This window comes from Pseudochaenichthys georgianus, chromosome 17 (assembly GCF_902827115.2).
Source record: "Pseudochaenichthys georgianus chromosome 17, fPseGeo1.2, whole genome shotgun sequence".
In the NCBI taxonomy this organism is placed as follows: Eukaryota; Metazoa; Chordata; class Actinopteri; order Perciformes; family Channichthyidae; genus Pseudochaenichthys; species Pseudochaenichthys georgianus.
The window spans coordinates 13,808,275-13,824,291 of record NC_047519.1 but is presented as its reverse complement, the minus strand read 5'-3'; the positions used below and the strand labels follow the sequence as shown (position 1 = coordinate 13,824,291).

Here is a 16,017-nt window from a genome sequence, read left to right as displayed (position 1 = left end):
TGGATGTGTTTGTGTGCGGAACAAGAAAAACAAGGGACGATTTTTCTTTTTTAAAGTGATATGATTGTTTAACCTTCACCCATTCACATTCATCAAAAGATTCTGCACTCATTCCTAATAAAACATACAATTAATTGATAAAATATCTGCAAAAATACTTTTCCTTATTTTACACACTAGCACCTACTTTGACAGTGAAAAACTTTTAAGAAGCCCCCTAGAAAGAGAAATAATAACTCAACAGCAGCATCACTGTGGCTAGACGTCTTACATACTGTATATCTAACAATTGCACATTATCTGCCAACTCACAGGCAGCATATGTCTACTGTTGCATAGATTACAAATATTTAAAAGAGTAAAATCAGACATGGGGGATATGATTCCAGCCATACAAATTATTTGTAACAGATCCCAGGCTGCATAGCTGAATAAATCAAATTTAAGAAACGGTGTTTAAAACATACTGACCTCGTGAAACCTGGAGTAAACTCATTTTCTGCACAAACATTTCCGTCATACAAACACTTAAAAAATCCATAACATGGGCAGTACTGTAAAATGTTCCCTCGTATAACCTTAAATGCTACCTTTTTAAAGCTTTGGGATTTCTTTTAAAAACACAACAGATGTAACAATGCGCTTAAAAAAAAAGTAGTATAGTGTTTTGGGATATTAAGGTGCGGCTGTGCTTTGCTGTATGCCTTTGGAAGTGTTAAAGTATTCATTCAACCGAAGCAAAGCCCAGTCACCCGTATAATCTAATAATTTTGCACCAAAGCATGAAAATGCTTTGACCTTTGTGTACAAATTAGCAGTAACTCTCCCACATATAAAACAAATAGTATTTCTCTAATGAGTTTGTTTCTGTAGCGTAACTTACTTCATGAGGGATTGTTAGACTGTAATATAAAATCAGACAAGCGTGTCTCTGTTTTTTCCCTAAACAGTGTTCCTTTAAAAAAGCCCCAGTGATTGTCAACATCACTTTTTTTTTGTGCGAGCTTACTCAAGAGGCGGTTCTTCCTCGTCACCTTCATATTGGTGAGCAGGAGAAACATCTAGAGGCTCCTCTGGTTCCATTGCTGGCTCCTCTGTTGGTTCCATTGCTGGCTCCTCTGTTGTCTCCTCTCCTGGCTCCTCTGTTGTCTCCTCTGCTGGCTCTGCAGGAGAATCCTCTGCCGCCGTGAACTCATCGGCAGCAGGAGATTGGTCGATTTGGACAGGAGACAGGGTGGGGTCTTCTGCTGGGACAGAAGAGGGCTCTGGAGACTCTACAGGGAGAGAAGCTTCACACACAGGTGGATTTTCAGTGGATTCACACAGAGAGAGGGACGTGGCCTCTGTGAGCGGGGGGGATGGGTCCGTGTCCGTGGAAGCAAGAGCGGAGCTGAGGTCCATGGCCGCCTCGGAGCTCAGCTCCATGGCCGCCTCGGAGCTCAGCTCCTGCGGGTCGGGCTGGCTCTCCGCTGACGAAGAGAGCAGCACACTGTCCTCTAGTTCCTCTGCACAACAGGAAGTAGAATTAAAACAAATGTTATCCCGGGAAAATTGGGTTTTGTGACAGTTGTTTTAGAATGTAATAGATCAAAAAGAGAATAAAAATATGTATATTGACATATACAATTCACATTAGAATGTTCAATTTATTTTTAAATACAAATTACATTTATTTTTATAAACTTGAGTTAAAGATATGTCGTATAAAAGATTACAAAAATAATCAAATATGTATACAAACAATTATTAATGTGCACATTGTACTACAAAATGTAACATGTACATTACAATATTAACAGTGGTGTATTAAGATATTATTTCTGGATTTGCACAGTGTTAAATACATTAAAGGTCCCATGACATGGCCATTTCTACTGATCATAATTCCATTGTTGAGGTCTACTAGAATATATTTATACTGTGCAATTTTCCAAACTCACATTGGTTTCACATACAGCATCTCTGTATAGTATGTGTATTCACTGACTTTCACTCTGTCCTAAACGCCTTGTTGGAGCTCCTGCCCCCCCCTCCCTGTGAGCCCAGTGTGCTCTGATTGGTAATCCAGGATTACAGCGCGAATGGACACGGGAAGGGTGCTGAGGGTGCTGCAGCAGCCCCATCAACCCCATCTGCGAGGCTCCACAAGCACCCGCATCCCCAAACGCGGCACACCTACAGTGTAAGCGCGCCACAGTTTCGCCGCGCTGCGAAGCTCCACTATCACCCCCCAGCTCGTCACATTTTCGCCGCTAAAAGAGTGTGTGTGTGAGGAGCTCCACCAATGGGTCCATTTTGGTTGTCGTTACGTCACTAATGGCACATTTCCATTGCAGGGCCTCGCTCGGCTTAGTACGGTATAGTTAGGCCTTGTTAGGACTGGCTCACTTTATGCTGCGTTTCCATTACAGTTTAGTAGCTGGGGCAGTAACTATAGTAACGCAGTGAGCTTTTTTCCCTGTGTTTTCTATATATCTGTTGTAATTTATTGTCTTTTATTATGAATGTAGTAATGTTTTTTTAAGTGATTGTAGTATTTATTACATGTACAGCACTTTGGCCCGACCAAAAATCGCTTTTAAATGTGCTTTATAAATAAACTTTGATTTGATTTAGGCGGAGCCGTGATGTCATCGTCAAAGCGAACCACAGACAACATCAGCCGTTAGCTGTTAGCACTCAAGCTCACAGCTCCTCATATCTGTTCAGAAACTAGAAGTTAAACAAGTACAAACCACAGACTGTCTGTGTCATGGCGAATACAGTCGCTGGTTTATTTATGTCTGTATGACGTTGTTGTGAGTGTGGACGGTCGGAGCATATACTGCGTTATCTTAGCCAATCTCCATTTAGAGAACACGCCTCTCAGTCTGACAGGAGAGGACTCTCCCTCCACCTCTTTAAAAACAGCACCTTATATCCGGGTGCTAGTGGAGCACGCTCGTTAGCGCCGGTGTAGGTACCATGGCCCTTTCTCATTTCTCGAACTCCCCTCCTCGACTCCCCTCCTCGACTCCTATCCTCGATACTTAGTCCCGCCCACAGGAGATGCGAGCGGAGGAGCCGAGGAGGGGAACCGAGGAGAGAGGAGGGGAAGCAGCAGGCGGTTAGAGAAATGAGAACTCCTCTCCTCTGGTCATTTTAAAGAGACGGCCATTAATGATGACAGGAGGCACAGCAGCCCTCTGTCTGATGGACAGATGTGTTCATGACGACTTATATATTTACTTTGATTCATTCACAGTGCGGTGTCATGAGACAATAACAGGCTACAGATGCGGACACGCACACACATATATATGTGTATATATTTATGTAAATAAATACAATTTCAGAATCAAACAGAGCACTCTTATAACTCGTAACACTATCAGAGACTGGATATATCCCCCCCCTCTCCCCGCTACAATGAGGAAAATAAATTACGGGCCAAAAGTTGTATTTACAAGTATGCAGAGGACACCAAACCAACTGACACACACACACACACACACACACACACACACACACACACACACACACACACACACACACACACACACACACACACACACACACACACACACACACACACACACACACACACACACACACACACACACACACACACACACACACACACACACACACAGTGTATTTTATTGTGAAGCACTAAATGGTTTTAGAAAAATATCGACTCTTTGTAGATATCTACTAAACTAAAGCAAATAAAGAGAGTAGGACTGTTATACTGAGTGATATATATTTTACACACTGCTCTGCTTTCTGCACCTCACAGCTGTTCTCACTGTAAACATCGCGTCGCGATGAAAGCAGTTTCTAAAATAATATCCAGGGGATGCATGCAGAGCTGTCATTGGCTGAGATAAGTCCGGCCGTGCGTCACGACTCTTTGAAACATCTCTGTTCCCGGAAATGCATCCGTGAAGGACCGTGGAGGACCCATCAGTGTATCCTCGGTTAGAGCTCCTCCAGAGAGCCTCCTCGATGCTCGGTCCTCGACGTGCATTTAGAGAAATGGGATGTCCTTCAACATGGCGCGCTAAAATTCATTTCCGGGTCACTACCGGAGGACAGAGGAGTCGAGGAGGGGGATTTGATGAAATGAGAAAGGGCCCCGATCTGCTCGGGTGTATTTCCGTCGCATCCATCATATTGTACGGCAACTCAAGAGGGCCACCATACACGGTCAAATTCCGAACATTTAAACATAGCCTACTCTTTACTTTGTCCGTTATTATATGTAGAAGATATTACTTTTTTCTCCGTCATGTTGTTTCCATAGCAACAACTTCAAACAGGCATAGCCTACACTTCATTCTTTACTTTGTCCGTTATTATATGTAGAAGATATTACTATTTTTCTCCGTCATGTTGTTTCCATAGCAACAACTTCAAACAGGAATTTAACCTAAATTACATTTAAGACACTGCAACGAAAGTAACAAAAACAATGTAAAATCCTTTTCCGTTTCACAGAACACAAATTGGTTATTTACATAATTATGTTTACACTGTCGATTGTTATTTTTTAACATTCAAACATAAAAAATAACAACTAGCCGCAAAGCTAGCATCATAGCCACTGCTCCGTTTTCCGAGACTTTGCACACGTTTTTCACAAACATTTTCACACGCTAGGAGTATGGGAGTACTTCCATTCGCTTCGTCTTGATCTGTAGATGTGATTTGATGTGTCGTGTGTCCCCCAACTCCTCTGCAAAGTTCAGATATTTAATAAAATACTCAGGGACACAGCCCCACCTAGTGTCAGCAGAAAGTATTAAATATAATGATTACAAAAAAATGCAAAAAATATATATAAAATATATTTTAAAATCATGTTTAATCATCTGATTCGTCTGTACATTGCTGTTTTAGTCTGTGTTCTTCTAAGAGCCATGTGGGACAAAACCCGATCATGCCCCTCCCTCTCACTGTCTAACTGAATGGTGACTGTAAAAACTACACTGCGCATGCTCAGAGTATTTTCCTATTTAATGTGTGTGGCAAAAAAATAATGACCATAGGGGCAGAGAGCTGCCATCCCCACCATACGTCATCTCACATCATTCAGAGCTGATTGGCTATAAGTACGTGTGCCGCGAAAAGTGTGGTGTGTGAAGAGGAGAGAGACGCGTCCTAAAACCAGGAAGTAAGCTGCGCATGACTTCCCTCGACAAAAAAGCAATGAGATTTCTCCATAGGATTTTAGAAAATAGCTCAAAATAAGATCGTGGGAAACGTACCTGTTAGATAAATGCACGTTTTGTTCAGCCGGATAATATCCACCTGTCTACCCTACTTTTAAAATGTTCGAATCATAAATCTATCGATTAGATTTATGATAGACTTTTGAAACTACAAGAAGATAAGGAGGACTTTTACAAAAAAGTAGAGATTTTTGTCCAGAAGGATAGGCAAATGGACTTCATATTCAAGTCAAGGTCAGACCGCAATTTTATTGAAAATGGGATCTTACTAAGAGAGAACAATTCAATATTTAAATGATAAAATTACATTTTTTGGGTATCCTCTCTGAAGAACCAGCACCTTACCGTGGTAGAGAGGTTTGTGTGCCCTGATGAACCTGGGGGCTGTGTTGTCTGGAACCTTGTGTTCCTGGTAGGGTCTCCCATGGCAAATTGGTCTCAGGCAAGGGGCCAGACTAAGATTGGTTCAAAAGACCTCATGAAAGAAACAAGAACAAGAAGTGAGGATACCCGGCCCGGAGGAAGCCCGGGGTCCCCTTCTGGAGCCAGGCCCAGAAGGAGGACTCGTCGGCGAGCGTCTGGTGGCCAGGCTTGCCACGGAGCCCGGCCGGGCCCAGCCCGCCACGGAGCCCGGCCGGGCCCAGCCCGCCACGGAGCCCGGCCGGGCCCAGCCCGCCACGGAGCCCGGCCGGGCCCAGCCCGAAAAGGCAACGTGGGCAACACCTCCGCTTCTCCGTCCCGCGGGCCCACCACCTACGGGAAACATCGATGGGGTCGGGTGCGCTGCCAGAAGGGTGGCAGTGAAAGCGGAGGGTCTCGACGGACCAGACCCGGGCGGCAGAAGCTGGCTTTGGGGACGTGGAACGTCACCTCTCTGGGGGGGAAGGAGCCGGAGCTTGTGCGGGAGGTGGAGCGGTACCAGTTGGATCTGGTTGGGCTCACCTCTACGCACAGCGTCGGCTCTGGAACCTTACTTCTGGATAGGGGTTGGACTCTATTCTTCTCCGGAGTTGCTCAAGGTGTGAGGCGCCGGGCGGGTGTGGGGATACTCACAAGTCCCCGGTTAGGTGCTTCGTTGTTGGAGTTTACCCCAGTGGACGAGAGGGTCGCCTCCCTACGCCTGCGGGTTATGGGGGGGAAAACTCTGACTGTTGTGTGTGCTTATGCACCCAACAGCAGTTCAGAGTATTCAGCCTTCTTGGAGACCCTGGAAAGAGTCCTGTTTGGGGCTCCTGAAGGGGACTCCTTAGTCTTGCTGGGAGACTTCAACGCACATGTGGGCAATGATGGAGACACTTGGAGGGGCGTGATTGGGAGGAGCGGCCCCCCTGATCTGAACCGGAGTGGTGGTTTGTTACTGGACTTCTGTGCTAGTCATGGATTGGCCATAACAAACACCATGTTCGAACATAAGGATGCTCATAAGTGTACGTGGTACCAGAGCACCCTAGGCAGAAGGTCCATGATCGATTTCGTTATCGTATCATCGGACCTGAGGCCGTATGTTTTGGACACTCGGGTAAAGAGAGGGGCGGAGTTGTGAACTGATCACCATCTGGTGGTGAGTTGGGTCGAGTGGCGGGGGAAGCCTCTGGATAGACCTGGTAAGCCCAAACGTGTAGTTCGGGTGAACTGGGAACGTCTGGAGGAGGCCCAAGTTCAGGAGGCCTTCAACTCACACCTCCGGCGGAGCTTTTCGGGCATTCCTGTGGAGGTTGGGGACATTGAACCAGAGTGGTCGGTGTTCAAAGCCTCTATTGCCGAAGCCGCGGCGGGGAGCTGTGGTCTCAAGGTCCTAGGTGCCTCAAGGGGCGGTAACCCTCGAACCTCCTGGTGGACACCGGTGGTCAGGGAAGCCGTCCGACTGAAGAAGGAGGCCTTCAGGGATTTGTTATCCCGGGGGACTCCCGAGGCAGTTGCAAGGTACCGGCAGGCCCGAAGGGCAGCAGCCTCATCCGTGGCCGAGGCAAAGCAGCGGGTGTGGGAGAAGTTCGGAGAAGACATGGAGAAGGACTTTCGGGCGGCACCAAAGTTGTTCTGGAAAACTGTCCGACACCTCAGGAGGGGGAAGCAGGGAACCATCCAAGCTGTGTACAGTAAGGATGGGACGTTGTTGACCTCAACTGATGGAGTGTTGGGGCGTTGGAAGGAACACTTTGAGGAACTCCTGAACCCGACAACTCCGCCCTCTATGTTAGAGGCAGAGCTGGAGTATGACGGGGGATCAACGCCAATCTCCCGGGGGGAGGTCACTGAGGTCGTCAAACAACTCCACAGTGGCAAAGCCCCGGGGGTGGATGAGATCCGCCCGGAAATGCTGAAGGCTCTGGGTGTTGAGGGACTGTCATGGTTGACACGTCTCATCAACGTTGCGTGGAAGTCGGAAACAGTACCGAAGGAGTGGCAGACCGGGGTGGTGGTTCCCCTTTTTAAAAAGGGGGATCAGAGGGTGTGTGAGCCAATTACAGAGGCATCACACTACTCAGCCTCCCCGGGAAAGTTTACTCCAAAGTACTTGAAAGGAGGGTCAGGCCGATTGTCGAACCTCAGATTGAGGAGGAACAATGCGGATTCCGTCCTGGTCGTGGAACGATCAGCTTTTTACTCTCGCAAGGATCCTGGAGGGGGCCTGGGAGTACGCTTATCCGGTCTACATGTGTTTTGTAGACTTGGAGAAGGCGTATGACCGGGTTCCCAGGGAGTTACTGTGGGAGGTGCTGCGGGAGTATGGGGTGAGGGGGTCTCTACTCAGGGCCATCCAATCTCTGTACTCCCAAAGCGAGAGCTGTGTCCGGGTCCTCGGCAGTAAGTCGGACCCATTTCCGGTGAGGGTTGGCCTCCGCCAGGGCTGCGCTTTGTCACCAATCCTGTTTGTAATATACATGGATCGGATTTCGAGGCGTAGTCGTGGGGGGGGGGGGTCTGCAGTTCGGTGGACTAAGGATTGCACCACTGCTTTTTGCAGATGATGTGGTTCTAATGGCTTCATCGGTCTGCGACCTTCAGCACTCACTGGATCGGTTCGCAACCGAGTGTGAAGCGGCTGGGATGAGGATCAGCACCTCCAAATCTGAGGCCATGGTTCTCAGCAGGAAACCGATGGACTGTCCACTCCAAGTAGGGAATGAGTCCTTACCCCAAGTGAAGGAGTTCAAGTATCTCGGGGTCTTGTTCTCGAGTGAGGGATCAATGGAGCGTGAGATGGGCCGGAGAATCGGAGCAGCGGGAGCGGTATTGCAGTCGCTTTACCGCACCGTTGTGACGAAAAGGGAGCTGAGCCGGAAGGCAAAGCTCTCTGTCTACCGGGCCATTTTCGTTCCTACCCTCACCTATGGTCATGAAGGATGGGTCATGACCGAAAGAACGAGATTGCGGATACAAGCGGCCGAGATGGGTTTCCTCCGCCGGGTGGCTGGTGTCTCCCTTAGAGATAAGGTGAGAAGTTCGGTCATCAGGGAGGGACTCGGAGTTGAGCCGCTCCTCCTTCGCGTCGAAAGAAGCCAGTTGAGGTGGTTCGGGCACCTAGTTAGGATGCCACCTGGGCGCCTCCCTAGGGAGGTGTTCCAGGCACGTCCAGCTGGGAAGAGACCAAGGGGTAGACCTAGGACCAGGTGGAGGGATTATATCTCTTCGCTGGCCTGGGAGCGCCTTGGGATCCCCCAGTCAGAGCTGGTTGATGTCGCCAGGGAAAAGAAAGTTTGGGGCTCTCTGCTGGAGCTGCTACCCCCGCGACCCGACCACGGATAAGCGGGAGAAGATGGATGGATGGATGGGTATCCTTTTGTTGAACTGTCGGTTTAAAATTAATCGAAGGATCAGACAAAAAAAGCTTTTGAAAATAATATTATATTTTGATTTAGGTCAAAATATAATATTTGTAAACCTGAAGTGCCAGTGCCAGTGCCTCACCAGCCATGAACCTCACTACAGAAGCTTATATATAGATAGTAGGGGTGTAACGGTTCACAGAAGTCACGGTTCGGTTTGGGGGTCACGGTTCGGTACAACAAGGACAAGCAAAAAAAAGTTATTTATTTTTAACAGTAGTGCAAGTTTTGGTGTGAAAATAAGGAACTCTAACATTTGGGATCATTAACTGTATTACACAGTTAAAAACAAACCACAAACAGTAACACTCAGATGGCCATATTATTTATATTGGCTGATGTCAAACAAAAAGGTTAAATAAGCTGTACAACTAAAAAGAATGTCTTGAAAATATAAAAATAAATAATAAGAAAGTGTTTGAATCACAATCAATAAAAGGCAATACAGAACTGTATGACATCTCCTGATGTCAAAATATAAAATAAATACAATGATAAATATAAAACAAAATAAAATCTGTACCTTTAGGAGCAATGTCTAACATGTGTAATTAACTTGTGAGTGTATGAGGCCATTATGCCTAAATAAAGGTACTCAAGCTTTACTCTATTTTCAAGTTGTTCATCAAAAAGATGAGTTTGTCTACATTGTCAGTGGTGAGGGCAGATCTGTTGGCGGTAACTATGTCACCTGCCGTCGAGAAAAAACCCTCTCGCTGGGGACTGAGACTGACTCGGATGTGCTTGAGCATGTTTGACGCGTTACCACTAGCATACCGCACCGCTGTCGAACAACGCCGACACACCGTCCTCGTCCGATCCACAACTCGCACCCCATCATTGTTGTAGTCCACAGGGAACCCGAAATGTTCCCACACAGCTGATTTAAAAGAAGCAGGTGGGTCTTCTAGCTCCTGTGTGTTGTGTGAACTCGCCGTAGCTACTAACTTTTCTTCTTCATGTATTGTGTTCGTTTTGTTGTGTTTTGTTCTTGTTCTTCATTTGTTATTTACGAGCGGCTGGCTTTTAGGCGCAATACCGCCCCATGGATTATATATAGTGTAATACTGCCCTGAGTGACAGACTTTTTTCCCACTCGTAAAAAAAAGGCGTATTCGCCGTGTGACTGCATGTGCCGAACCGTGACGTGCGAACCGTGACGGTACGGGACGAATACGGATACCGTTACACCCCTAATAAATAGACATCTAAGTTTTTTGTGCCCCACCACTTTTGTACATATAAAAACGCTACCGCGTACAGCCAATCACAACGCGTGACGTCATTGGTAAGCGACGGAAATACACCCGAGCAGATATGGTACCCCGAGCAGATATGGTACCTACACCGGAGCCTCGCAGCGTGGAAATAATTGTACAACTAAACACAAACACAAAAAACGCAGCATGTGTATTTCCCAAGCCCCCAGGAAGTGCGCCGGACTCAGATGAAAATATTCGTGGCGGCCAAACGGCGGTACTACACTTCCGTTTGGTTGCCAGGCCCGGAAACACTTTTTCCCATTGACTTACATGGGGAAAGAGTGCTCTGTAAATCATTGGATAATTTTTTTTAAACTAAATAAACTACCCAGTATGAACGTTTGTATAGCCCTTATTAAAAACATTCGTTCCTCAAGTTGTAAAAATTTGCTAATAACGTTATTCTGAGAGTTATTTCCCTCTGCATTATGAACGCACATCTAACCCACGGGACCGCGCCGCCCGGCACGTTCATGTTACGTGTTCAGTACTACATGCGTTTATCTTTACCCATGGATGTACAATAAGAACGGACCATATCGCCTTACTGCCATCCCACGGAGATGTAATAATGGATATATTGCACATGTTTGCTGTAATTCATCATTTGTAAAATATTATACTACATGGGCTGTATGATGTAAATCTTGTACCGTAAATCTTGTATTAAATAAAGTTAATATTAGATTAAGGTCCCTGTAGCTTCTTATTGCACTAAGAAGCTTATTGCACTGTATGTATATATATATATATATATATATATATTATATGTATAATATTAGTGCTGTCAAAATTATCGCGTTGACGGCGGTAATTAATTTTTTGAATTAATTGCGTTAAAATATTTAACGCATGTGCAGAATGGCCCGCCCCATACGTGCCACCAGTGGCAGCGCCAGGGTATGGCTGGGGTAGGCTACACCCATACCAAGAAATGGCTTAGCCCCACCATGAAAAATGATGTTAAAGTAAGCAAAATAAAGTCTGCAACTCACGGAGTAAATTGCACAGACAGCAGTTAGTAAGATTGATTTCAGTAGCCACGGTTTTGAAAACTTTTGTCACGTAGTGATCGACTTCTCAATAGAACATCTTTGATAATGTCTTCTGGCGAATCAGAATCAAGATAACGGCATCGTGTTGTTGCAGGAAGTCCCGACGGAGAATACTTTTGCTGTAGTACAGGGGTGCACATAACTAACTGGTACGCAGGTTATGTGCGTAATCTGAAATGCGTACCGTCACTTGTGTCACAAAGCGCATTTGCGTACCGACGTACTTGTGAAGCTTTTCCAGAAGGCGGTTAGATCACCGGACGACAGAGTCGGTCTCCGTGTGCACAGACAGGGCTGCTGTTAACGTCGGTCTGTACAACGGAATTGTGCCAAAACTACGCCAACCGGCTGCGGAGGGAGACTCCACCCATCACTGGAGAACTGCGCTAAAACAGCTGATCACAACGTTCACACTGTGGTCACGAAGTACTCCACTAGCCCCCCCCCCCCCTCTCTGTCGACTTTTCTGAAGTACTCCCCCGTTGATAGAAATCAACACGTAATGAATTAAGACCCCACGGTTTGATGATTGATAGGTATGTGGGTTGTCTTTCATTTTGACACGCGGAAAAATGTTATAATAAACATAGATACTGTATGTTAAATGGATATATCCGCCTTCTTTCATTTATCTTTCCATTCCCACAACAATATACATAAATAAATGGCATATTTTGGACATAGTTCGAATGGTGATTAATCATGATTAATTAATGTTTAAGCTGTGATTAATCTGATTAAAAATTGTAATCGTTTGACAGCCCTAATATATATATATATATATATATATATATATATATATATACAGTGCAATAATTCTTTCATGCTAAATGAAGCTCTGTTGCTTGGATATCACTAGATCCTGTTACAGCGTAATATAAGTACATAACGATTGATGTACATTAGCATAATTACTAGCTAGCCGCTAGCTGCTAACTGCCGCCTGGTTAATATCAAATCCATCATAATAACAATCCATTACCATGAACGTGCGGTGCTGTTACGTGTACGCAAATTGACGTGCTTGATGTGAACGAGCATTTTGGTTAAAGTTGCGCATGCGCTATGAGCGCACATACGGGTACTTCTCAGGCATGCCGGGTAATCTGTGACGTTTCGCTCTCTCAAAAGTTGGGCCATTTTATCATCATGCTCCAATGAACAACTCTCATAGGAATTAATGAGGCCCCACCTCCCACACTGTATCCCGTTCTTATTATACATCCATGTGTACGGCTCTGAGAATCTGCCTTGGTACAAAGTAGCAGTGAAAACATGGTACGGTGTTTCATTGATTTGGGCTTTCTCACAATAAGCAAGTGGAATGGATTTGATAATGAAGCACTGACACAGCGCTCTACAGAGAGCGGCGAGTGGATAGACCGATTCACGGTCTTTCCGCATAGTAAAAGTGGGGGGGTCTAAACTAATCATTTCAAAAGGTGGGGGGGACTTGTCCCACCCTCATATAATGGCTGCGACGCCCATGGATATTATATCTATACTGTGATACGAGACAAGATATTGTAATACATATGTAATATCCTAAGTGATGTCATTTTTTGACTTTTTTTCAGCTGTACTATTACTTGCCTTTACCCACTTAGTCATTAATTACACAGTTGTGATGTTTATTTATCAGTATTCTCAATTTGTAAATATGTTGTAAATGGTCAAATCTGCCATATTGATAGGAAGGTGTTTGGTTAAAAATATTGGAATGAATGATTAACTTTCTTATCTCCCAATCCATTCAGCCCACGTTTTTTCCTCCAGGAAACTTTGTATGATGTTGTCCCAAACTTACCAACGCCAGAGATGTCCCCGTCCTTCTCCTCGTCCTTCTCCTCGTCCTTCTCCCCGTCCTTCTCCTCGTCCTTCTCCTCGTGCATGGCCAGTAAATTGTTGGTCATGTCGATAGAAGACACGGACAGATCTAGTCTGTCCACCAGATCTGCCGGGTTAGGGGTAGCAACTGCCGCCTCAGTGTATGAGAAACCTAAAGGAAAAAAAATCAATAAGATTGCAGGGAGACACACAAGACTCAACTCGTATATCATTATCCTCATATCATTATCCTCTTAAGGAAACTGACCAGGGTCCATGACCCTCTGGACGGGTGGAGGTAGAGGAGCCTCATCGAGGGTGATCTTCTCCAGATCTATCACGTCTTCACTTAGACTTGAAGGTGCCATCAAAGGTGTCTGGAAAACAGATGAAGAATATGTAAGCCCTGCCTCTACCAATAGATTAATCTTGTGTATAAAAAATAAGCAGTGACATAAGCAATATATCTAGAATACATGCCATCATATTTGCTGGTTTTCTCGGTTCAAATGTGACATTAAAAACATTTTGGAAATATTTTTGTCTTGATAATTATTCACTTAATTGGAAAGAGAACAATAGATTCGTAAAAAATGACTTAATGTGAACTCAGATGTACCTCTGTGTATCCATGTGTCGGCAGCTCCGGAGCAGGCTCCTCCTCAGGAGCAGAGGTGGGAGGCTCTGCCGGCGTCTCCTCAGGATTTATTGGGATCCGGTGCAAGTAGCCATACCCAATGCCACAACCCAAACTAAGAGAGAAAACAGAATAACGCTGTATGATCTGAGGAAATCTTCATTGTAAAATAATGGACTGCTTACTCTCTGTTCCCTCACAATGGTTGATTGACATAGTACAAAAGCAGTCACTAAAGCATGTTTCTGTGTATTCTCACGTACCTGCCCTCTCCCCCCCACGCTCCGTTTGGTGTGACCACCACCTCTCTGCAGGCATCTGAAATTGTGTTGTACACCATCAGCTTCAGAGGCTTCCCTTCATGGGCCTCGATCAGCGAGAAGAAGTCTTCTGACTGGAAATCAGCAGAAGAAGTTAACCACGAGCCATCTTTCACAGCTTTGTTAAAAGATACAATGAATCTTACTAATGATTATCAGTTTAAAAAAAGGTAAGCATTATATAAAAATGATTCTTACATCCTGCAACACTTGATCCGCTCCGACAATGTAGTCGCTGTGAGGCTGAAGCTCGGCCAATGAAGCGGGAGAACTAGCTTCCACATCCTGCAGGAAAGCATTAACAGGCGTTAGTAAACTGAAGATGGAGCTATAATGGGGTATTGAAGTTCAAATCTGTAAGGACAGTTGGTTTGGTTTTCCTAGTTCTTGATGAAGAAGCTCACCAGAACATGCCAGACATTCTCGTTGGCTCCATGGTAGCTGCAGAAGCGAACGCTGGCCCCCAGCAGGCCCTGTCCCCCCCACATGCTGCTGGGCACCACCTCCAGCTCACGGACGCTCGTGGTTTTGGTGCTGTACACCACCATACCCACGGCTCTCTCCATGTTGGCTTTCAGAATCTCCTTCAGCAGGTCATTCTCCTCGTTCTGGTGATGTGAAGAGTCAAAAGAGTCATTATTTTATGCTTCTGTATGTCTGTGCAATCTTTGTTAATGACCAACCTGTGTGACAAGGGACATTACTACTCAAAAGTGGACAATCAATAAACTTACAAGTCTTTTGTTGTCCAGAGACAGAATGAAGTCAAAGAAGGGCTGCAGTCCGGCCTTTTCTGCGGGGGAATTTGGCTGCAGCTGTGGAAACCGAAAGAATTGTGCTTTTAGAAAATGAGTTGGAAATGTCTAAATATGAAAATGATGACAAAACCAGAATATTGTTTTTGGAGCATGTAAATCATCTATTTCTTCCCCTACCTACTTCAAGGTTAATAGCTGCAAATAGGGATTCCTATTATGGATTAATCATTTATATATTCATCTTTAAGTCTCCTTATAATGGTGGTTTGGTCAGCCTTACAGTCAAAATATTCAATTACAAGCATATAAATAACAGAAAAGCACCAACGTTTGAAATACCAAATGTTGGGGATTATCGCTTGGTCGCCCTCTCGATCGATGCATCGATTTTGTTTATTATTTAGTTAATCAAATCAGCACTAATGTTATTTACTGTAAATATACTTTTCATGCAACGGGATTAAAGAAAGGGTTTTAGTAAGGAGAGGATCGCAGGCTAGTGAAAATTCATCTTGTTTTATTTGCCATCAAGCTGAAAACCATTAGCTATATTAGTCAGAGCATTAGCTAATATTTAGCAATTATGCTACTATGACTACGGTTTTAAAAACCAATTATGTAGGGTAATTATCAGGGGACTAACGCCATTCTGCTGGTGGACATTATATAAAACAAGTTACAAGCCTCATTTGACCGTATTTACTGCAGTATTACACTAGTAGATAGGAGATTATGTGGCATGGTCAATAAGTAAACAGTGCCAGCTCATCGGGTTTAACCGGTGGGGTTTGCATCAGCTAGCTCCCAGTTAGCATATAGTAACAGTCATGATAAACTGCTGTACACGCTGTCCTAAATCAAAGAAAGAGGAATAACGTCTTACGCCATGCACGTGGTATCCATAGGTTCCTCCTTCGGATACTTCTGAACTCTGTGATAACCCCATTTTCGCAAGGAACTTTCAAATATGAGCTAATTTCATCAGAAAATATCAAGAGTATGAGAATGATTACGGCTGACAGACGGCGGCCATCTTGTCTGTAGTCCAAAACAATCGAACATGGCAGGTATCGAACACACCGCGCAGGATGACGCATCGTAGTGTTTGTGACCATAGT

The 16,017-nt window shown here is 45.0% G+C and overlaps 1 protein-coding gene across 1 annotated transcript; it reads right to left on the bottom strand.

Moving 5' to 3' along the window:
* Positions 1 to 89: 89 nt before the first annotated feature.
* Positions 90 to 15,933, bottom strand: gorasp1a (golgi reassembly stacking protein 1a). Its single transcript, XM_034104354.2, has 9 exons — positions 15,783 to 15,933; positions 14,876 to 14,956; positions 14,546 to 14,749; positions 14,340 to 14,426; positions 14,085 to 14,215; positions 13,804 to 13,936; positions 13,453 to 13,561; positions 13,165 to 13,356; positions 90 to 1,505 (listed from the first exon to the last, which is right to left on the bottom strand). Exons 1-9 carry the CDS (start codon positions 15,843 to 15,845, stop codon positions 1,006 to 1,008), a joined length of 1,500 nt encoding a protein of 499 aa, XP_033960245.1. The 5' UTR covers positions 15,846 to 15,933; the 3' UTR covers positions 90 to 1,005.
* Positions 15,934 to 16,017: the final 84 nt, after the last annotated feature.

What these genes read in the sequence shown, in the direction of transcription:
- gorasp1a (XM_034104354.2), bottom strand. Translation starts at nt 15,845, where the DNA reads ATGGGGTTATCACAGAGTTCAGAAGTATCCGAAGGAGGAACCTATGGA. An exon ending in CGGATCAAGTGTTGCAGGAT is followed by an intron (nt 14,216 to 14,339) that starts GTAAGAATCATT and finishes GCTGATTTCCAG; the next exon opens with TCAGAAGACTTCTTCTCGCT. An exon ending in CCAGAGGGTCATGGACCCTG is followed by an intron (nt 13,357 to 13,452) that starts GTCAGTTTCCTT and finishes TTTTTCCTTTAG; the next exon opens with GTTTCTCATACACTGAGGCG.